Source organism: Ambystoma mexicanum, chromosome 9 (genome assembly GCF_040938575.1).
Source record: "Ambystoma mexicanum isolate Mex_15411 chromosome 9, UKY_AmexF1_1, whole genome shotgun sequence".
Classification (NCBI taxonomy): Eukaryota; Metazoa; Chordata; class Amphibia; order Caudata; family Ambystomatidae; genus Ambystoma; species Ambystoma mexicanum.
In genome coordinates, this window is record NC_090931.1 from 1,538,956,530 (window position 1) to 1,538,979,713 (window position 23,184).

The 23,184-nt window shown below is 47.8% G+C and overlaps 1 protein-coding gene across 1 annotated transcript in view; it reads left to right on the forward strand.

Moving 5' to 3' along the window:
* Positions 1-23,184, forward strand: part of LOC138489474 (zinc finger protein 420-like) — a 465,209-nt gene that overhangs the window by 56,673 nt on the left and 385,352 nt on the right. The window contains exons 4-5 of the mRNA XM_069617209.1: positions 1,231-1,359; positions 21,404-21,532. Coding sequence (XP_069473310.1) covers positions 1,231-1,359; positions 21,404-21,532 — 258 coding nt within the window. The remainder of the gene's footprint in view (positions 1-1,230; positions 1,360-21,403; positions 21,533-23,184) is intronic.

Sequence of the window (23,184 nt, forward strand, 5' to 3'; positions counted from 1 at the left end):
CTGTCTCTCTCTGTCTCTCTCATGAATTCTTTGGAGGATTTTTCTCATGTGAAGGTTTATCGCTGCTGTGTCTGAGTGTTCATGGACAGGGAAAATTTCCTAGGAGTCCTGGGGTCTGCGGGTGGGATCCAAGTTTCCCCTGGACACGTTCTCGTTTGTAAATTTATATTCGAGTTTTGATGTCATTGTTGTAACAATACCCATGCCATATTGATATATTGGTGAATTGGTTATCTACTTTTTGTGATTGTACGGTATCCTTTAATAAAAATGATGAAACTAAAAAATCCTCTATAGTCTTTTTCGTTTCATAGTGGTAGGGCAGATGTTAGGATTGCGTAGGTCTTGACAGAGGACAGAGCCTTCTTTGTAAGTCTTCCTGACGAGCACCTGGTTGTTGAGTATTCGTGTAGGAGACTCATTTTAGAAGTAGGGTTTCGAGAAGGCATTGGGCCTCATTACAGATTTGCTGGTGTGGTAAAGATGCCGGTAATTCTGGCCCTTTTACTGCACCTGCAAAATAGAAGCTTGTCGGTCGGGCTCTGATTTACCTCCAGCCAAGAGCTGCAGGCAAATCTTCCCCCACCAGCAAATAAACTCCAGAGTTACTGGTGCCGGACATTCCGTCAATCCCTTCCATCGAGTCCCATGAAATGAGGTTTTACCAGCATTTCCACCACTTAGAATATGCGGATAATTCTTTTCATAAAATATCCCGTTCAAATACGTCCTTTTGTCTCCTGTGTCTGACTTTCCACAAGAGGCAGAAAGAGAAAGGTGGATAAGGCAGGAAGGAAGGAAGGAAGGAATGAGTGAAGGTGGTGAGAGCAAGAGAACGCAACAAAGTGACAGATAACAGGCAACAGAGGGAGAAAAGAACTCCAGAGAACTGGGGAGAGAGCGGGATCCGTGGAGGAGTTGTTTAGAGATACAGTGATGGATGACATATGATTAGGTTGAGCTTTACAGGTTGAAATATCAGTTCATAAAGATTGCAGGAGAGGGGAATGGGTGAATATATTTCTCTGCAGTGTTCAGCTCAGCCCTCTCTTTACTTGTGTTAACATTGCAAGTATTCAGCCAGAACAGCAAGTATTCAGCCAGAACAGCAAGTATTCAGCCAGAACAGAGGGGAAGTGGGACTAATGAATAATTGCTGCATGAGTCTAAAATCAAAAGTGTATTCCCATCAATAGGGTGGAACTCATCGATGTTTACTTTCTACAACAGGTGACATGATTATCGATCCCGAAGCGTCATTCAGTGTAAAAACAGAGGAAAACGTACACCTGGCCCACCCTCCAGACACAGAAGCCTGCGGAAGAAAGCGAGACTTCCCCAGCCCAGCTGAAGTAGGAGGTATGTGTCTGTGCTGTCCAAATTCAAAATAGATCCCATGTGTAACCCCTCCACCCCCACCTGGGGGGGGGGTGGCATTCATGAGCCTGTGCAAGATGGCAGCGCGTAGATGAACTACACTTAGTCGCAGGTAGAACCCTTCTTGATCCTGTGGCAAAACATGTTTATGGCCTCAGACCTTGGGCCCTGAGGTTTGGAGGTGCCCAAAGTGATTTGCTTAAAGACTGGCTGCCCCAGTGAACTGTGGCACAGGAGTGAATGCCTGGTGCATTCATGTCTGGGTGATGCTGGTGTGGCTTACCGCACAGACTGGTGTATGGATCGGCACAAGGGGTGTGAGTGGTCCCAGCCTGCTCTCCAACCAGTGTAGTGGCTACATTGCTTGGAGGGTCTCGGTGCCCTACAGCCCCTGCACTTATTTTTATTTCTTTGTTGAACTGATGATCCCGGCTCTCTTAGTGTACTTTGAGGGTAGTGGGGGGACATAAGAAGAGGAAACCGTCCGACCTCATCAGCATCGGCCATGGCTGCAGAACATCTGGAGGCAGATGTGTGATCTGTGTTGCTGGACCTGCCGGAAGGTATTAGTACACTGGGTACTGTGGAAATAAAGACACATTTAAATAACTACTCTGCAAGTCCACCTTTAAGCTGGAAATCATTCCTACTAGCCTGATATTATAAGCTCTTCATTCTAACCGCTACACCATAGCGATCCTACAGTCAGTAACCCTCTGACCAGAAGACTCGCCCTTATGCAGTCAATGCATGCGAAAGGGAACTCCTCCCTGCAAGCAATCGCCATGATGCAGGTCCTCTCAATATGAAACCAATAGTTACCTGATCATTTGAGAATTCGAGGTGTATTTTCTCATTGGTGGTGAAACATTGTATGATTTATATAAACAATATAACGTATGATCTATATAAACAATATACCGAAAGATCATATTTAAACTGGTTATCATGATTAGACCCTCGCAAAAATAGTGTACTGCCCTCTATATGGAAAGATAATCCCGGCAACATTGCCATGCTAGCAAACACCACATACTGTTGGGAGAAGGCTCACAGGCCCCTATATGGAAGCGCCCAACTTGGCTAATCACCGCTGGCCGCCCGTTCTACTGGCGGGAATGGGCAGAAAAGGGCATAAGTTGCGCAGGGGACGTTTGGGATGAGAGGAAGCAGCAGGTGGTGGTGTTTAACGCATTAAAGAGCAACTTCCGTTTGTCAGATAAATATCAGTGGCAACACATACTGCTAATGAAATGCCTTATCAATGCGATTGCACACACCAAGAAGTGATTAAGGAGCTCCCTGCTGGCAGCCACCCTCCAAAAATGGGGTGACAAGATGCGCTGTCATCCTCTTGCTTAACCCTAGTAAATGCTCATTGCAATATCTCCACTGCCTCAGCTTTAACATAACATGTGGGAAAAGGCCATGCCTAGGTCCTACTCTGAAAAGCAGTGGACCCAGATGTTACTCCAGAACGCCAAGAGAAATGAGGCAAAGAGTCACGCAATTTAGATTCTCCAGCATGGGGTCTGGCATGGATTCACATGCTCATGAATATTCCCTGTCGTCAGGCTGGGAATCCTCTGTAAAAGAAAAACTGTTTCACTATCACTTAAAAACTGTATTTCTCCTCTAAACCAATCACTGTGCTTTGGGTCATACTGCCCTCATCCAATGACCGTCCTCTCCTTAAGCCCCTCATCTGGCAGCCATCTTCAGATTTTTACTGCACGCTTCAGTGTTGGGAGTCCTCGTGTTTTCGACAGAAAAGTTATATTTTTGTTTCAAAGAAGCCTTTGTGCTCTTTTCTTTATCTGCTGACAGCGGTCACCCGTTGTCAGTGAAGTACTGCGCCCCTCAAGGGCGAAGATCCATTGAAGATTCTACAAGGCCTCTTGGGCCTACCTCGCACCCTCCGACCATGACAGAGGAGAAGAAGGGAAGGTTCCTCTTCAGGCCCTGCACCAAATACGGACTACAGAATGTGTTTTTGGAAGACACGCACCTGCAATGCCTCTATTGCCTGCACCCGGACCACTAGGAAGTGGAGTGCAAGTTTGCCTTGATTTCTCCAAGAAAACAACGAAGGACAGGCATAGTAGGCTCCGAGCAGGGTCATGTCTCGCTCAGGACTGGCCAGTCCGAGGAGTGGTCTTCTAAATCCTTTGAGGGCGCTTCATCCGCGGGGGCCCAAGATAAGGCCAAGAGCCGCACGTCCAAGTCCACCGGGTTCGCTGCGGAAGTGGGTCCCAAAGTGGGTAGGGCGCAATCGTCATCAGCTTCCCTTGTTGGTGGCTCCTTCAATGACTACTACTACCATGGCAGATACGGGGGCTGATCCTACGAGGGTAGCTCCCACGGCTCAGAAAGTGACCCTGCCCGCAATGCACGACACCGCCGCAGTGACTTTGGCAAAGTCTGTTGACACACCAGAAGGGGTGAAACCGGCCCAGGCCCTGGTTCAAGACCCTTTGGGGGCGGGGGGATGAAAGGGAGATGAGGAGTCCCCCGAAACAGCCATCCCAGGCCATCACCCAAACAATGGAGGTCTTGTCGACGGACGACAAAGAAATTCCTTGCATATGGTCCACAAGGATGTTGAAGAGGACTACGGTGATGACGGCACAGGCCTCATTTTCTTTTTCTGCCTTCTCAACCAAGGGACATTTCCTTAGATTTTTGGTGTCAGAGCTCCAGATGAGGATGCCTCCAGTTCCGGACTTGTGGTCCCCCAGGTCTCCGATCAGCTTCCAGTGAAGAAGAGGAAGCGTCATCCGACGCCCCCATATCAACCCCCTCCACCACATCGGGCCCCTTCCTGCCCAGCAGACCCAGTCACTGGTACGGGAACGGATAGGGCCACAACGACGGATGATGATGACATTGTCGCAGCGGACGGTGAATCGCCACATTTGGATGCTCCACATAGGGTGTCCTCACCGAATGAGGTGGGATCGTTCCACTCCACGATCGCCAGGGCCTCCGAGCTATTCCCGCTGGTGCTGGAGGAAACCAAGAAGGATGGCTTCTTGTATCAAAGGCGCAAGGCCAAGGGGAAGACTATCATGGTGGTGCCCTTTCTGGACGATGTTTGGGAGGAGGGCCTGGTCCTCATTAAGAACCCTTGCACAGTTCTAGCCAAACTGGATAGGCTGCAGAAGAAATATAGGGTGCCAGACTTCGCATCCAAGTGCCTTTGGTCGCAGCCATCGCCGGATTTGTAGTGTCTGCGACCACAATGAAACGGTCGGCTAACCCTTCCTCATCTTCGGTCCCTCCGCACAGCGAGGGGGAAAAGGATGGACGCCATGGGAAAGAAGGTGATTCAAACCGTGGCTTCCACTATCAAGGTGGCCAACGCACTGGCGATCCTGGCCAGGTATGACAGGGAATTGTGGTACGAGCTGGGACTGATCCTGGAGTTCCTCCTCGATGATGAGAAAATCCAGGCCATCGCTCTCTTCCAGGAAGGGGATGTGGCTTTGGATCATGCCAACACAGACACAGGGTTCCGGCAAATGAGCAACAGTGTCTGCCTTTGTCAGAAAGGTTGTATGAAAGCCACTAATTCCCATCAGGAGGTCAAACACCCTTCGATGGAGAGAATCTGTTTGGCAAGGCGCTCCTGCCATGAGTGGGAGCTAATCGGGCACTAAAGAACAGGTCTACGATTATCTTCACTTGCAAGTTTCTAGAGATTTCGGTAAAAATTGCCAGATGGCTTCATGGTGAGCACGCCCCAAAGCCGATTTGGTATAACGATCAGGTGGACCATTTATTCTTCAAATGCGGCAGACCCCAGATCGATCTGTTTGCGTTGACGATGAACTCCAAATGCCAGAGGTTTGCCAGCAGATTCCACCAGCCGAGGAGCCTGGGGGACATGTTTTCCGTCCCGTGGGAAGGGCTGTTTCTGTACGTGTTTCCTCTGTTCCTTCTCCTGCTACGAGTCATCAACACACTCAGTGTCCATGCAAGATGATATTCATCACCTCGGGGTGGCCGCGGTAGATTTGGTATTCGGACCTTCTCAGCCTGTCAGCGTCACCTCCGTCAAGTTGCCAGTGGTTCTGGATCTTCTCACCAGAGAAAGGGGCGCAATCCTGCATCACGACCCAGTATTGCTGAACCTGAGGGCTTGGCTCCTGCAGCCCTAGAGTTTGGAGGGTATGAGTTTCCAGTGGACTGCAGGGAGATCCTCGCCAAGGCTAGGGAGTTGTCGACCTTGAAGCGATATGGTCACAAGTGGCAACGTTTCGCTACATGTGCCGATCACAAAAGATTACCCTTGTGAGGGTCATACTTCCATACTTGCTATCCTTGGCCAGGACCAGACTGGTGCACACCTCCATCAAGGTGCATCTGGCGGCTATCTCCTGCTACACCTGGTCCCCAGGAAGATCTGTATTTTGGACTCACCAACTCATCAAGGAGTTTCTCAAAGGACTTTTCCGATCTTTCCTGCTGGTGAAGTCTCCTGCCCTGGCGTGGGAACTCAACGTGGTTCTGACGTGGCTCATGAGGGAGTGGGGGATCCACTCGAGCATATGAATCAGACCCCACTCAAGTTTCTCTCATGGAAAATGGTTTTCCTTGTTGCCATCATCTCTGCCAGAAGGGTAGGTAAGATCCTGCCCTGCAAGCAACTGTACCTGAATTTCCACGAATTGAGGGTGCTGCTGAGTACGCATCCCTCTGTTAGGCAAGATTGTATGTAGTAACCCTGTGGGAGACTACACCAGCCTTGTCCTCTTGGCAATAGGGAACCCAACCTTTTGGAATCTCAAGAGGGGTCAATGTGAGCTGTAGAGGTGTAACATAGAGATCCACAGTATCAAGTATTCAAATAACACTTATGCTCAAGGTTTCTTGTTAAAATAATTAGTTATTAATTTAACAGTCATTCTTTTTTTTTTTAAAAACCCTTCTTTTGAAAGGGCAGTAGGCAACAATAAAAGACACTTCAAAAATACACTCCCTCAGTTAAGTACCACTTTGGGATCTCTCTCTCTCTCTCTCACTCTCACTCTCACTCTCACTCTCACTCTCACTCTCTCTCTCTCTCTCTCTCTCTCTCTCACACTCTCTCTCTCTCTCTCTCTCACTCTCTCTCTCTCTCACACTCTCACACTCTCTCTCTCTCTCTCTCACACACTCTCGCTGAACAGGTAAGTACTTTACAATCCCCCCATTGAAATATAGGTTAGCCGTTTCCCAGCTATACAAGTAACTTAAGTATGACTTTTTGGAGGGACAGATAAACACAAGGGAGCCAGGACAGCCAATGTCAATTGAACAAAGTCGAGGGAAGCTGAGGCACTTCTTGAAGATAGCAGAAAAGTCTTGCACAATGTTAGAGAGCTTATAGAAAAGAATCTGGGAGGCTTGTGAAAAAAACAAAGCTGCAAGCAACTCTGCAAAGGGCAGCCAATGCAAGTCTCCAGTGAGAGCAAGCAAGCTACACCCACCAAGAGGTAAGTACCGCTAGTTGGACAGTACCTTAGCTCTGCAGAAAAGGGTCCAGCTGACTTCTGTTCCTGTTGTAGTCCTGCAGATCCTGTGTTCCTGGGCCTCAATTGTGGGGACAAGATGGAGGACATCTGGTTTGAAGGTGGGCGACAGAAAGGGGCTTACTCCAGATCCGCAGCACTTTGCGGTTTCAGTTACTGGTCAATAGCACCACTGTGGTTCTTGGACACCGTGTGGGCTCCCCTTGCTTCTGGGGTCCAGCACTCTGTTGAGGTGGCTCAGGCTGGGGTTGTCCTGCTTCGAGGGAGTCCTTAGGATCTTCCTGGAGCTCGAGTCCAGCTTAAAGATGATGCACTCGTTCTTGGTGTTCCTGTCCCCTGGCACCCCGTTCCAGCAGTGAGAGGGGTGCCAGTTAAGTTCATCTTGGGGTCAGTTAGTCCCACCAACCCAAGGGAAAAGTGATCCGTTCCGGGCTTCTCTAGTCGAAATGAAATTTGGAGCTTCAGCACTGCAGCAGGGCTTCACCGGGCAAACCAACGGTCCAGGAGGGTGCAGCAGGCTTCTCTTTCAGTTTCTTCTTCGGTTCCTTCTGTTTCTCCTTTGCTCCGCACTTTCCACTTCTCCCCCCTTCCATGCACTTTTCCCCTCCCCCTCTCCCATGCACTTGTGCGTTCTCAATGTCACTGGGCCTAGTAAGATTGTTGTTTTGTTCTCCCGTTCCCCTCCCTTGCCTTGTTGCGCTCTGAAACACTTGTGTACCAGCGCTATAGAAATAATATTTCAATTCAATTCGTCCAGTGGTCGACTCTCCCTTCCTTGCAAAATAGTTTGCCTTTTATGCAGGTTTCTCCCATTCATTCGCAGCCTAGCTGTCACTCACACAGCAGGGTGGCTGTCCTCCAAGGACAGCCAGCCAGCCAGCCAATCACCTTTTGGGTGCATTCCTGTAACCAAGGAGACTAAGCACATGAAGTTTTGGGAACCTCCCTCGCTTCCTGCCCTGCCAGACACCCTGAAGCCAGAGGCTGGCTTCATCCATGAATCCTGCCAAAGACAAAACAAACAAAGGGACCAAACCTGGTTTGGAGCGCAGAGTAAAAGCCAAGAAAGACCTCACAAGAAAGAAATGGCGAAAAAAGACGACCAGGGCCATTTTGACAAAATGGGCACCCATGGGATGCTGGACGTTGCTCATGCCCTGAAGTTCTACGTGTCCCGCACAAAGAGTTTTCGGAAGACTGCACAACTGTCCATGAACTTTGGTCCTGTGAACAATGGGAAGGCTCTGTCCAAGGCTTCCATTTCAAGGTGTCTCTTCGGCTGCATCACGCACTGTCACCGGTTGGCGAACCGACCAATGCCCGGCCGACCGAGAGCCCATTCCACCAGAACGATCGCTGCGACAATGGCGTACATGTCTGGTGCGCCCCTGCTGGACATCTACGGGGCTGCTATGTGGAGGTCTACACACACCTTCACAAGATTATACTGCATCGACAGATATTCCAGAGAGGAGCAAAGGGTCAGCCAAGCAGTGCTACATAACCTGTTCGATTGAGGTGTGTCAGTTTTAGAGGTAAGGATTATTGCTTCTATTCAGCCTTGCCACCTCCCGTGGTTGTGTAATGTTGTACTTCTATGTGTTTGTTATTCATGAGCATTTGAATCCATGCCAGACCCCATGCTTGAGAAGGAACTAGTTACTTACCTGTAGCTATTGTTCTCCAGCATGGGTCTGGCATGGATTCACATGCGAACCCTCCCTCCATCCCCCTCAGCAGCTCTTCTTGGTCATACTGCCAGTTCATGTGCTTACCAAATCTGAAGATGGCTGCCAGAGGAGGGGCGTTTTTAGGGAGAGGACTGGCATTGGATGGAGGCAGTATGACCCAGAGGACAGTGATTGGTTTAAAGGAGAAATACAGTTTGAAAGTGAAACTGTTTTTTCTTTTACCGAGGATTTCAAGCCTGACGACGGGGAATATTCCTGAGCATATAAATCCATGCCAGACCCATGATGGAGAACAACAGTTACAGGTAGGTAACTTGTTCCTTCTTTAATCAATGCGTAAGCAAACATCTAAACAAAAGGTTGATCCAAAAGGATCAGTCGAGGTTTGTTAAAGGAAGGTTGGCAATGGCAATGGCAATTTCTCGCCTGTCATGTGACATAATTGTAACGCCGGGCGTCGAGAAGGCCTTCTGAGATTGTCGGTTGGGCATTCCTGGAATAGGCTCTGAAATGGCATGGATTTGACCCAAAATGTCTTTCGTTGCTTCTAACCCTCTATTATCCGAGATCAGCAGTGTGTGTCATTGGTACATTTTCTCTGTTTTTCTCACTCGATCGGGGCACGAAACAAGGTTGTCCTTTGTCACCGTTCTTGTTCATTCTCTCTAAAACCCCAGCTCCAGCGCATTAGGATAAATGAAACGATTATAGGCGCAGGGACTTGCAACGTTGCATATGCGGCTGATTGTGCAATACTCTGAAGTCTCAGGGTACAAATAAAATGCGGACAAGACAGAAATAATGCCATTGAATAAACTGTTTTATAGCACATTGTGATGAGGCAGGCTTCCTCTGGAAGCCACACAGGATTAAATACCTTGTTATCAGCTTCTTGAATGACATCCACAGCATGATGAAGGTTAATGCGGGGCACTCATTTCCAAGGTGGAAACCCTGCCCTCTAAGTGGTCCCCACCTCGTATGTCCTGGTGGGGTAATGTCCATTTCCCCAGTGATTATATATACCCTTTCGATGCTGCCCTTGAAGTGGCCGCTATAATTTTTCAAAACAATGAATAGAATCCTCACTCAATTCGAATGGGGTATGAAGAAGTCCAGAATCTCGCTGATTAGGCTCACATTATACCCCTTGCTGGGCAGAGTCAATCTCCCACAGTTTTAGATCTATGCATTTGCCATAAGACAGGGGCTAGCTTCGTTCACCGATCCTGCCCAATGCATCTAGGTGGCTAAAATTGGAGGCAGATCTGGTGACACGCATCCGATCTTGCGATATTCCCGCTCTGACTGCTAATCGGGCACTAAAGAACAGGTCTACGATTATCTTCACTTGCAAGTTTCTAGAGATTTCGGTAAAAATTGCCAGATGGCTTCATGGTGAGCACGCCCCAAAGCCGATTTGGTATAACGATAGTATAAAGGTCGAAGGCAAACCAATACCATGGCCTACATGGGTCTCAGCTGGGATATTATATGACAAGCAAATTTGGCCCGGGGAGGGGGCAATCTTATTCCAGGAGCTGTGCGTAAGGCATGATCTACCTAAAGGCACGTTTTTTTGAACGACTCATACAAGCAAGAGTTGCTAAACAGAAATATAATAACTGGTTGAAAGCCCACAAACCTCAGCTCGAACAACAAGATGCCGAAGCCATGCTGACGAGACTTGCAAACAAAGACGCTCGCAAATTTTGGAGTATCATAAAGGAAGAGTCCTGTCCTGACTCTGCGGTGCAACTCAACATGGTAACTGCAAGTGGCTGGGAACAACATTATACTGAGCTCTATGCCAAGAAGGGCCATCTAGCTGACTGTGCTGATTTAACAACTGACAAATGGGATCTATCATTTGATGAACACAATATTTTAGGTATCATCAACAGGGCAAGTTCATCAAGAGCCCCAGGCCCTGATGGTTTGACAAACTTTACCCTTAAACAACATCCGGAAAAATGGGCTGAGCTGTGTGATCTAATAATTGCAAGGATTGTGAGAGAAAAATCAACTCCAGCATCATGTCCGCTACAAATGTCCCAATAATCAAAAAGGGTAACAGGTCGAATCCCAAGGATTACAGACCAATTGCTCTTCTGGACGTTTTGGGCAAGGTCTATGCCACACTGCTACAACAGAAATTGTTGACCTGGATTAAATCTACCGGGAGGTTTGACGTTAGACAAACCGGTTTTGTGAAAGGGGTAGGCTGTGGTATCAACCTTCTCATCCTAAGCATCATGAAAATGGAAGCTATAAGGGCAGGAAAATGTGTCTATCTAGCATTCATTGATCTCTCCCATGCGTTCGACAGCATCAACCGTGAGCTCCTATGGGAGAAGATGTGCAAGTGGAACTGTCCGAGTAGCCTGCTGGTGGCAATTAAAGATCTACACACCAATGCCAACATAAAAATCATCCTGGATCGGAAAGGCACCCTATCTAATCTAATTAAAACCTACTGTGGGGTTAAACAAGGATGCCTTTTGGCCGCTATCGTCTTTAACCTCTTTATATCCGACATAGGGGACGAGTTTGATACCATCGCCACATTCCATCCAAAAATTGGCACTAAAGAAATAAGCTGGATCCTCTATGCCAGGGGTGCACAACTGATTTTGACAGAGGGCTGAAAGTACCTTACATGATGGCTATAGTAGGCCGAAAAGTATATGTGAGCGGGGCGGTAGGCGGGGCGTGGCAGGAGGCTTTTTCAACCCCCAATTTGTATTAAACACATGGAAAAAGAATGTTTTTGAGGGGTAACGATTTTTATTTGTATTTCAAACTTACATTTTGTACTGCACGTTTTCCATTGTTATAATTTATTTCTATTTAGTTGTTGTATATCGTCTGTTTAATTAAATTATATATATTTTATTGACCCTTGATTGGACATTCTGTTATTTTGGACTGCTCTAGTTTGCTGTTTGGGTTGCCCAAGAGGAGTATGGCCTTCGTTGAGTCAGATTTCCTCAAAAAGCAAAGGATGTACATCTCCTAACTGTGCCTGTGTTTAGCTTTATTATTGGGTTCGCTCTTGGAGTGCAACACTATGCCCCATGGCTCCCACCCCCAACCAAACACTATGCCCCATGCCCACCTCACCCCCAACCAAACACTATGCCCCATGCCCACCTCACCCCCAACCAAACACTATGCCCCATGGCCCCCTCACCCCCAACCAAACACTATGCCCAATGGCCTCCTCACCCCCAAACAAACACTATGCCCAATGGCCCCCACCCACAACCAAACACTATGCCCCATGGCTCCCACCCTCAACCAAACACTATGGCCCATGGCCCCCACCCCTCAAGAAAACACTATGCCCCATGTCCCTCGCCACCAACCAAACACTATGCCCCATGTCCCTCACCCCCAACCAAACACTATGCCCCATGGCCCCCTCACCTGCAATCAAACACTGTGCCCCATGGCTCCCACCCCCAACCAAACACCATGCCCCATGGTCCCATGGCCCCCTCACCCCCAACCAAACACTATGCCCCATGTCCCTCACCCCCAACCAAACACTATGCCCCATGGCTCCCTCACCCCCAACCAAACACTATGCCCCATGGCTCCCTCACCCCCAACCAAACACTATGCCCCATGACCCCACCACCCCCAACCAAACACTGTGCCCCATGGCTCCCACCCCCAACCAAACACTGTGCCCCATGGCTCCCACCCCCAACCAAACACTATGCTCCATGGATCCCACCCCAACCAAACACTATGCTCCATGGATCCCACCCCCAACCAAACACTATGCCCCATGGCTTCCACCCCCATCCAAACACTATGCCCCATGTCCCCCTCACCACCCCCAACCAAACGCCATGCCCCATGGCTCCCACCCCCATCCAAACACTATGCCCCATGTCCCCCTCACAACCCCCAACCAAACACTATGCCCCATGTCCCCCTCACCCCCAACCAAACACTATGCCCCATGTCCCTCACCCCCAACCAAACACTATGCCCCCATGTCCCTCACCCCCAACCAAACACTATGCCCCATGGCTCCCACCCCCATCCAAACACTATGTCCCATGTCCCCCTCACCACCCCCATCCAAACACTATGCCCCATGGCTCCTACCCTCAATGCCCCATGGCTCCCACCCCCAACCAAACACTATGCCCCATGTCCCCCTCACCCCCAACCAAACACTATGCCCCATGTCACCCTCACCCCCAACCAAACACTATGCCCCATGTCCCCCTAGCCCCCAACCAAACACCATGCCCCTTGTCCCCCTCGCCCCCAACCAAACACTATGCCCCATGTCCCCCTGACCCCCAACCAAACACTATGCCCTATGTCCCCCTGACCCCCAACCAAACACTTTGCCCCATGTCCCCCTCACCCCCAACCAAACACTATGCCCCATGGCTCCCTCACCCCCAACCAAACACTATGCCCCATGGCTCCCTCACCCCCAACCAAACACTATGCCCCATGGCTCCCACCCCCAACCAAACACTATGTCCCCCAACTCAGCACACAAACTCTCAAGCATGCACCCATACAGACCTGAACCCCCCACCCCCCAACTCAGCATACAAACTCTCAAGCATGCACCCATACAGACCCAAACCCCCCTCGCCCCAACTCAGCATACAAACTCTCAAGCATGCACCCATACAGACCCAAACCCCCCACCCCCCAACTCAGCATACAAACTCTCAAGCATGCACCCATACAGACCCAAACCCCCCTCGCCCCAACTCAGCATACAAACTCTCAAACCTGCACCCATACAGACCTGAACCCCCCTCCCCCCAACTCAACACACAAACTCTCAAACATGCACCCATACAGACCCGAACCCCCACCCCCAACTCAACACACAAACTCACAAACCTGCACCCATACAGACCTGAACCCCCCACCCCCCAACTCAGCACACAAACTCTCAAACATGCACCCATACAGACCCAAACCCCCACCCCCCAACTCAGCATACAAACTCCCAAACATGCACCCATACAGAGCCAAACCACCCTTGCCCCAACTCAGCATACAAACTCTCAAACCTGCACCCATACAGACCTGAACCCCCCACCCCCCAACTCAACACACAAACTCTCAAACATGCACCCATACAGACCCGAACCCCCACCCCCCAACTCAACACACAAACTCTCAAACATGCACCCATACAGACCCAAACCCCCAACCCCCAACTCAACACACAAACTCTCAAACATGCACCCATACAGACCCAAACCCCCAACCCCCAATTCAGCACACAAACTCTCAAACATGCACCCATACAGACCCAAACCCCCACCCCCCAACTCAGCATACAAACTCTCAAACATGCACCCATACAGACCCAAAGCCCCCCCGCCCCAACTCAGCACACAAACTCTCAAACCTGCACCCATACAGACCTGAACCCCCCTCCCCCCAACTCAACACACAAACTCTCAAACATGCACCCATACAGACCCGAACCCCCACCCCCAACTCAACACACAAACTCACAAACCTGCACCCATACAGACCTGAACCCCCCACCCCCCAACTCAGCACACAAACTCTCAAACATGCACCCATACAGACCCAAACCCCCACCCCCCAACTCAGCATACAAACTCCCAAACATGCACCCATACAGAGCCAAACCACCCTTGCCCCAACTCAGCATACAAACTCTCAAACCTGCACCCATACAGACCCGAACCCCCACCCCCCAACTCAACACACAAACTCTCAAACATGCACCCATACAGACCCAAACCCCCACCCCCCAACTCAGCATACAAACTCTCAAACATGCACCCATACAGACCCAAAGCCCCCCCGCCCCAACTCAGCATACAAACTCTCAAACCTGCACCCATACAGACCCGAACCCCCACCCCCCAACTCAACACACAAACTCTCAAACATGCACCCATACAGACCCAAACCCCCACCCCCCAACTCAGCATACAAACTCTCAAACATGCACCCATACAGACCCAAACCCCCACCCCCCAACTCAGCATACAAACTCTCAAACCTGCACCCATACAGACCCGAACCCCCACCCCCCAACTCAACACACAAACTCTCAAACATGCACCCATACAGACCCAAACCCCCACCCCCCAACTCAGCATACAAACTCTCAAACATGCACCCATACAGACCCAAACCCCCACCCCCCAACTCAGCGGTATCAGGTAATAATATCCCCAACAAAAATATCGCCGTAAATATGGCCGTTTGTTTCGCCATAGGCAATATTTTTATTGGGGATATTATGTGGGAGCGGGGGTTGCTGGGGTGTCCCCCGCACATAAAGAAATGATGCAGGGGTGTCCCCCGCAGGGTCCATTGTGAATTTCGCCGCAAAAATATGGTGATATTTTTGTATCGCGATATTCTTGCGGCGGAATTTTCACATGGAACCAAACCCCCCTCGCCCCAACTCAGCATACAAACTCTCAAACCTGCACCCATACAGACCTGAACCCCCCCACCCCCAACTCAGCATACAAACTCTCAAGCATGCACCCATACAGACCTGAACCCCCGACCCCCCAACTCAGCACAAAAACTCTCAAGCATGCACCCATACAGACCCTGCTTCTCAACATACACAGCACTTAGACTCCAAAACAAACATGAATGCACACCCAACACCCTCCCCACCCCCGCATCTCAACAAACACTGCACAAACATACAAAAACATACATTCATGCACACCCGACCCACCTCCCACCCCCATACACAACACAAACACAAACAAACAGACCATTTACCAGACGTGTAGGAAGGCAGGCTAGCTGGGACGCTGGCGAGGTCTCTGGCACTACAGCTGGCGTGGGCGTGGCAAGGCTGAAATGCCTACCGGCATCAAGCCTTACTGGCCACGCCAGCCGTAGTGCTGGCCCTCCATTGGTGCAGCACACACGCACTACGTGGCTCGTAGGAGCTACGTGGTGCAGGTGTGCTGAGCCAATGAGGGCCAGTGTTTTGTCCGGCCCGGTTCAAAGACTTTCCTAATGGAGGGCGGCCGATGCTGTTTGCGGGACGCCCTCCATTAGGAAAGTCTTTGTGCCTTGCGGGCCGGACAAAATGGCATGGCGGGCCGCAACTGGCCCGTGGGCCGTATGTTGTGCACCCATGCTCTATGCGGATGATTTGGTTTTGCTGGACTCTACGCCAATAGGTTTACAGGTCAAACTCAATTTTATTGAAAAATACGTAGCTAAAAATGGCCTAACTATTAACACCAAGAAATCTGAAATCCTGACACTGCAAAATCTGGTAACACACAAATCCACTGCAAGGAAAACAAATATAAATGGTATTTGGGAAAGGAACAGGTGAGGTCGGTCTCAAATACTAGATACTTAGGTATGCAAATCAGTGCCAGCCGTAATGATATGATCTGGGTCAACTCCATAAAAGCCAAATGTTGCCAACTAGCCGTACAGGCAGCAGCCCTACAGAAAAAATATGGGACGTTCTCTCTGCTGCCAGCCATACGATTTTACAAACAAAAAGCAGTACCTGCGATGCTACATGGTGCAGATTGTGCCTTGGGATGTCCTGACACAATTTGGAACACACTGGAAAACATGTTTTGGTCGAAGGTTCTGTGGTTGCCTAAAGGGATTCCAACGGTGTGCATAAGACACAAACTAAACTTGACATACCTAAATTTGAGAGTCTCTTGGAACATGTTGGCTCTCTATCGCAAAATACCCATCAAGCTGACCCTACCCCAATTTGAGATACTGCATTTTTCGATGGCCTAGACAAATCAATATGCTTGCACAGTGGATGACACGATGTGAGCAAGTAATGAAACACTGCGACTTAGAGATGGAAACGCTTCACACAAACCCAAATAAAGTTAAGGAAAAACTTTTTCAACAAGACTGGTATGAAACTGGCAAGCTTAGACGCAAACAAAAATGGATGCTTTTGTCTCCACCAGAAGCAAATAAACTTAACGAAATCCAGAAATATCAAGTAACATTTCTGGATAAACGCCGGAGAGACTTATTTCAGAAATTTTGTTTGAATGCATTTAAAACTAAGCACTTTGGGACAAGGGCTCAACAAAAGATAACAAATGTAATATCAAACCAGAGTCCATAAAGCACTTGACTTTATATTGTTTTGCATTGCGAGAAGCGAGAATTATTTACTTGGGCAGGGTTCTGGGTGATCATCAAACACTGAGTGCCGACGACTTGTGGGTTCTATGTTTTGAAGACTCAAAAAGAAAACTAACAATCGCATTAACATCTTTCTTAGAATGCTTTGTGATTTAAAAGTTTTATTCCAACATTACAGAATACAAACAATATAAGTGAACAACAAGTTTCTTATGCAAATACAAATAATGAATAATAAATACAAAATCATTTCAGCAAATGAGAAAAGTAGACTAACCAGGTGAAAAAGAATTCAGCAAATGAGAAAAGTAAACTAACCAGGTGAAAAAGAATTCAGCAAATGAGAAAAGTAGACTAACAAGGTAAAAAAAAAAAGAAAGTAAAGAAAGGAAGTCAGAAACCCAGAAAGGACAGAAAAACCAGGAAACAATCAGTAAGCAAATGAATCCAGCAATGCAGAATAAAAAAAAAAGGGTACAAGCATTAATGAGCACAGCAAAAGCATATTCCAGTTACAGAGATTTAAATTCAACCGTAGACCTCCAGGAGCCCGTTCCAAATGTCCCAAAATTTCTCAACATCATCCGCATTCTTGTAAATTGCCTTCTAATATGATGAAACAGTCAAAAGTTCATCCACCCATTCATCGATGTTAAGGGAGCTACTTGATTTCCATAGTCTCAATATCATCTTTTTGGCGATCATGCTGGCGCGGAGTATCCAATTTGCTTGTCCAAAGGAGATATCAACCACCTTTGAAATATCCCCAAGAATCAATACGGAAGCAGAGAGAGGAACCGTACAACTCAAAACCAGGCCCAACCTCTCGCATATGCACTCCCAAAATTGCTTTGTCTTAGGACAAAACCATATCAGATGACCAAGGGAACCTCTAGCACTCTTACACTTCCAACATAGTTCATTGTCCATAAAATGTCTCTTAAACAACCGAACTGGTGTCCAATAGGACCTAAAGAGCAATTTTGTTTGTGATGCTCTAAGACCCCAATCTAGACTTACCAATCGGGTATTTTCACAACAGCGCCGCCAATAGACATCGTCAATTTCTTCTCCTAACTCCTCTCCCAAGATAACTGGCAGCCTCAAATCTTCCTTCCTGAAAGATTTCAGGAATCTGTACATCGTGGCAGCAGGTCGGGCTGCACTTCCACATAACTGCAACATAGACCAGGCCGTATTCGGTTCTAATAAATCATCACCACCAAGACTAGCAGTGACAATACCTTTCAAATTTCTGTACTCAGAGAATGAACAACCAGCCATATCATAAGTCCGGCACAGCTGTGCGTACGGGATCCATCGCCCTCCATCAATGAGATCACAGAGGTACTTTATACCTGCCAGGAACCACTCCGGCCAGAAAAAAACCTTCCCATGGCTTTTTAGCGCTGGATTCAGCCAAATGGAGGCATCTATATGCAGGTAGGGGTGGGCCCCCATGCGCCTTGAGATGTGACACCAACATTCTTGCAGAAATCCAGTCAATGGACTTGCACCCTTCGAGTTGATCTTTTTCGAAGTCAGCAGAGCTCTGGGTTCTAACTGGGATATTGCGCCACATTCCCATTTCACACATTGTGGGCATTCCTCATTTGGAACAAGGAGTTTACAAAGATGACGGGTCGAAAATGAGAGATGGTATTCACTGAAGTTGGGTAAATTCATCCCACCCTCTTTCAATGGGAGTTGCAATTTCCATATAGCCAATCTGGGTGGCTTCCCACTCCAAATAAACTGTTGCATGAGTCTGTCCAGTGTTTTGAAAACATGACCAGGAACCTTGATAGGCAACATAGACAGAAGATAGTTCAACCGAGGAGCCAAGTTCATTGTAATACAATTAATTTTCCCCCACATGGATAAATGTAAGAGCCCCCACCTGTCTATGTCGGACTGTAACTTTTGGATGAGGAACCTAAAGTTCAGCGCAGGCAATCTCACCACATCTGCACCGATCCAGTTGCCCAAATACTTGATACGATCGCTGCACCACCTGAATTGAAAACGTGCACATGCACTATGTAGACAGAGATTATTAAGTGGCAAAATCTCTGACTTGCTCCAATTGATTTTATAGTCAGATACAGTAGAGAATTCTTGAATGTCACGCATCAAGTGTGGAATGCCGCTAGCTGGATCCTGGAGTGCAATCAAGAGATCGTCAGCATACACCCAGATCAAATTGTCACCTCATTACCAATTATCGGCCTAAGGTTCTCATCCGCTCTCAGGCAGTGCGCCAACGGTTCCATAGACAGGATAAACAATAACAGAGAGAGGGGACAGCCCTGTCTTGTGCCCCTGTCGAGTGTAAATGCATCAGAAATGAGACCATTCGTGAGCACACTAGCCGATGGACAATTGTGGAGAAGATGTACCCACTGCTGGTACTTATCACCAAAGCGCATCCTCTTCAGGCAAGAGAACAAGAAGGCCCACTCCACCCGATCAAACGCCTTCTCGGCATCTAACAAAACTGCAGCAGTGGCTATTCTCTGCCTGTGACCATGTTCAATAGACAGCAGCAGACGGCGCATATTATCTGAATGCTTTGTAAAGTGAGTAGAGCCTCAGATTGTTTTATTTCTGTTTGAGATCACTTGTGGTTGTTGTTTTTGCTGAAATAAGTGTGAAATAATTGCTGTATATATATATATATCTTTTTTTAAAGGTTTGTAACAAACCATAACAAATAAAAAAAGCACGTTTTTACGGTATTGGCAACTAGTCAGAAGATGGCGGGCAAGTATTGGTCTACACCTGAAGGTGGCAGTTGTCAAATCCCTTCCAATATCAGCAGCGTTAATTTATAGAATCCTATCCTATTTCCTCTATCCCCGTTCCACTCATTGAACGGAGCATGCCTGGGTGGATGAGTGTGGGGTAGATATCCCAGTGTAAAGTTGGTCTGACATCGGAAGGAAGGTCATGCGTACCTCAGTATCTGTCTCGATCACCCAGACCCTTTACATGGTATATAGTAGAGCTCTCTTCGCCCTCTCCAAGCTGGAAGGGCCACAGCGAGGCACACAGGCGGCCCTATGTTGGTTGTATCAAAAGGCTAGAGGCTTGCTACAGCATATGCTGTATGGTTGTAACTTTGCATACGCCTTCTGGGTGTCCATGTGGGCAATTATCCTGTGCATTTGTAAGGTACAGGTTCTGTTATCGTTGTCGTCTCTAATATATGGTAGTGTCCATACTCCATTCCGGGGGAACAAAAGCCAACAACACTTGTTTGATGCCTTGACAACGATAGCCTTCATAGCAACAACGTCTCAGTGGAAGAGTCTGCAATCCTTGTCTAAGGCAAGATGGTGGAATCTGGTGGCATATACGCACCACACAGAGAGCTTCCTCCTGAGGAAGGCCACGAGCACCAGCCAAGACCTCTGTACTTAGTACCTGCTGGAAGAGCTCCTGAACTATATGCACCCAAGACCGCGTTGGTGTGGGAGTATTCGACTCACAGAATGGGAAGTGCTGGTATCGGAAAGGGCCCTGGAATATCTCCAATGTCATATTGGGCAGATGCAACCCAGTAACGGGACTCCCCAATTCCTCCCACCACCCCCCATCCTTGTTTACTGGGCTCAGACCGTTACATTGTTTTTTTTACCCAGGAGTAGAGAAATGGGGAAGTGCTCACAGTAATGTGCAGTATCTGTCTAATAGCCTACGTGAGGTTTAGCATATCAAACCGCATCTATTAAACTATATATCAAACTGCATTTATCAAATGGTATTTTTGAACACAACGAAATAGTGTAATTAGCCGCAAGGTAATGGCTGTTAATCAGTTGTATAATGGAGGTTGTGAAGTGTGTTCCAGTTAACTGGAATAGAGGTTAAGTGTGTAATGTGATGCTATATCTGTTACTGCACCTGTAAAATAGGAGTTTGTCGGTCGGGCACTGATTTGCCTCCAGCCAATAAACTCCAGAATTACTGGTGCCAGAAATTCCGGCAATCCCTTCCATGGAGTCCTATGGGGATTTACCGGCATTTCCACCACTTAGAATATGCGGATAATTCTGGCATTCCAAGTGGTGTAAACGGTATTACCGTATGGTGGCATCCCTCTGGATTTTCCAGTGGGATACCACCAATATTGTAATGACCCCCATTACTTATTTTAATAAAATATCCTGTTCAAATATGTCCTTTTGTACGCTCGTATGGCAGGAAGAGAAAGGTGGATTAGGAAGGAAGGCAGGAAGGAAGGAAGGAATGAGTGAAGGTGGTGAGAGCAAGAGAACGCAACAAAGTGACAGATAACAGGCAGCAGCGGGAGAAAAGAACTCCAGAGAACCGGGGAGAGAGCGGGATCCGTGAAGGAGTTGTTAAGAGATACAGTGATGGATGACGTATGATTAGGTTGAGCTTTACAGGTTGAAATATCAGTTCATAAAGATTGCAGGAGAGGGGAATGGGTGAATATATTTCTCTGCAGTGTTCAGCTCAGCCCTGTCTTTACTTGTGTTAACATTGCAAGTATTGAGCCAGAACAGCAAGTATTCAGCCAGAACAGCAAGTATTCAGCCAGAACAGCAGAGGAAGTGGGACTAATGATGAACTGCGGCATGAGTCTAAATTCAGAAGTGTATTCCCATCAATAGGGTGGAACTCATGGATGTTTACTTTCTACAACAGGTGACATGATTATCGATCCCGAAGCGTCATTCAGTGTAAAAACAGAGGAAAACGTACACCTGGCCCACCCTCCAGACACAGAAGCCTGCGGAAGAAAGCGAGACTTCCCCAGCCCAGTGAAAGTAGAAGGTATGGTATCTGTGCTGTCCAAATTCAAAATAGATAAAAGTTGCCCTCCCCCACTTGGGGGGCATTCATGAGCCCGAGCAGGATGGCAGCGCCTCGATGAACTACATATAGCCGCAGGTAGAACCCTTCTTGATTGTTAGGCAAGATTGTTTGCAGTACCCTGTGGGAGACAACACCAGCCTTGTCCTCTTGGCAATAGGTAACCCAACCTTTGGTATAGGCATGTACTACACAAGCTGGTAGAGTGACTGAGCAGCCAGGCCTATCTCAAGAGGGGTCAATGAGAGCTGTAGGGATGCAACATTGAGTTTCACAGTGGCATGTATTCAGATAACACTTATACTGAAGGTTTTCTAGTATAATAGTTCTTTATTTATTTAACAGTCAGTTTTAGTTAAATAGATACCCCTTTGGGATGTCACACACACACTTTCTACACCCTAGGTGACTTCAATTGCTAAGACAATGTGGACATTGATATATCACTTTTAACACTTAATGCAATGCTGAGGTTGTTGAAAAAGGAAAAGGTTAGGGAAGGAAACAAAGATTAACAAGTTCTCTGAACAGGTAAGTACTTTACAGTCCACCAATGAATTATAGGTTAACCCTTTCCCAGCAATACAAGTAACTTATGTACCACCTATGAGGGACAGTTAAACACAAAGGGCCTCATCACGAGTTTGGCGGTAACCCCGGCGGTATTACCGCCGGGGCTATTAGCCCTACCGCTAACTCACCCGGCGCTATTAGCGCCGGGTCACAGGTTTTGCGGAACGGTTGGTTCCCATTCTCCATTGGGCCCATTCGGGAATTCCCCATTCCCCATTGGACCCAATGGGGAATTTTCGCGCTATTACAGCCGGCGGTATTAGCGCTGCCGGTAATGGCACTGAAAATTGGCAAAATCACGGCGGATTTGCCCCCAGCTTAGAAAGCTTATAAATTAAACTACTGCCAGCAGCCATTAATTGTAGTGAGGGTAACAGAAAAATGTTACATGAGAAAGTAGACAAAGGGGATGCTAAGTAACACTCCCAGCACTTCCACATAAGATGGGCTGTACTGGACCTACAAAGGAGAAACAGGTAAGTAAAGTCAATTTCACTTTCCACATAAGATGGGCTGTACTGGACCTACAAAGGAGAAACAGGTAAGTAAAGTCAATTTCACTTTCCACATAAGGTGGGCTGTACTGGACCTACAAAGGAGAAACAGGTAAGTAAAGTCAATTTCACTTTCCACATAAGGTGGGCTGTACTGGACCTACAAAGGAGAAACAGGTAAGTAAAGTCAATTTCACTTTCCACATAAGGTGGGCTGTACTGGACCTACAAAGGAGAAACAGGTAAGTAAAGTCAATTTCACTTTCCACATAAGATGGGCTGTACTGGACCTACAAAGGAGAAACAGGTAAGTAAAGTCAATTTCACTTTCCACATAAGATGGGCTGTACTGGACCTACAAAGGAGAAACAGGTAAGTAAAGCCAATTTCACTTTCCACATAAGATGGGCTGTACTGGACCTACAAAGGAGAAACAGGTAAGTAAAGCCAATTTCACTTTCCACATAAGATGGGCTGTACTGGACCTACAAAGGAGAAACAGGTAAGTAAAGCCAATTTCACTTTCCACATAAGATGGGCTGTACT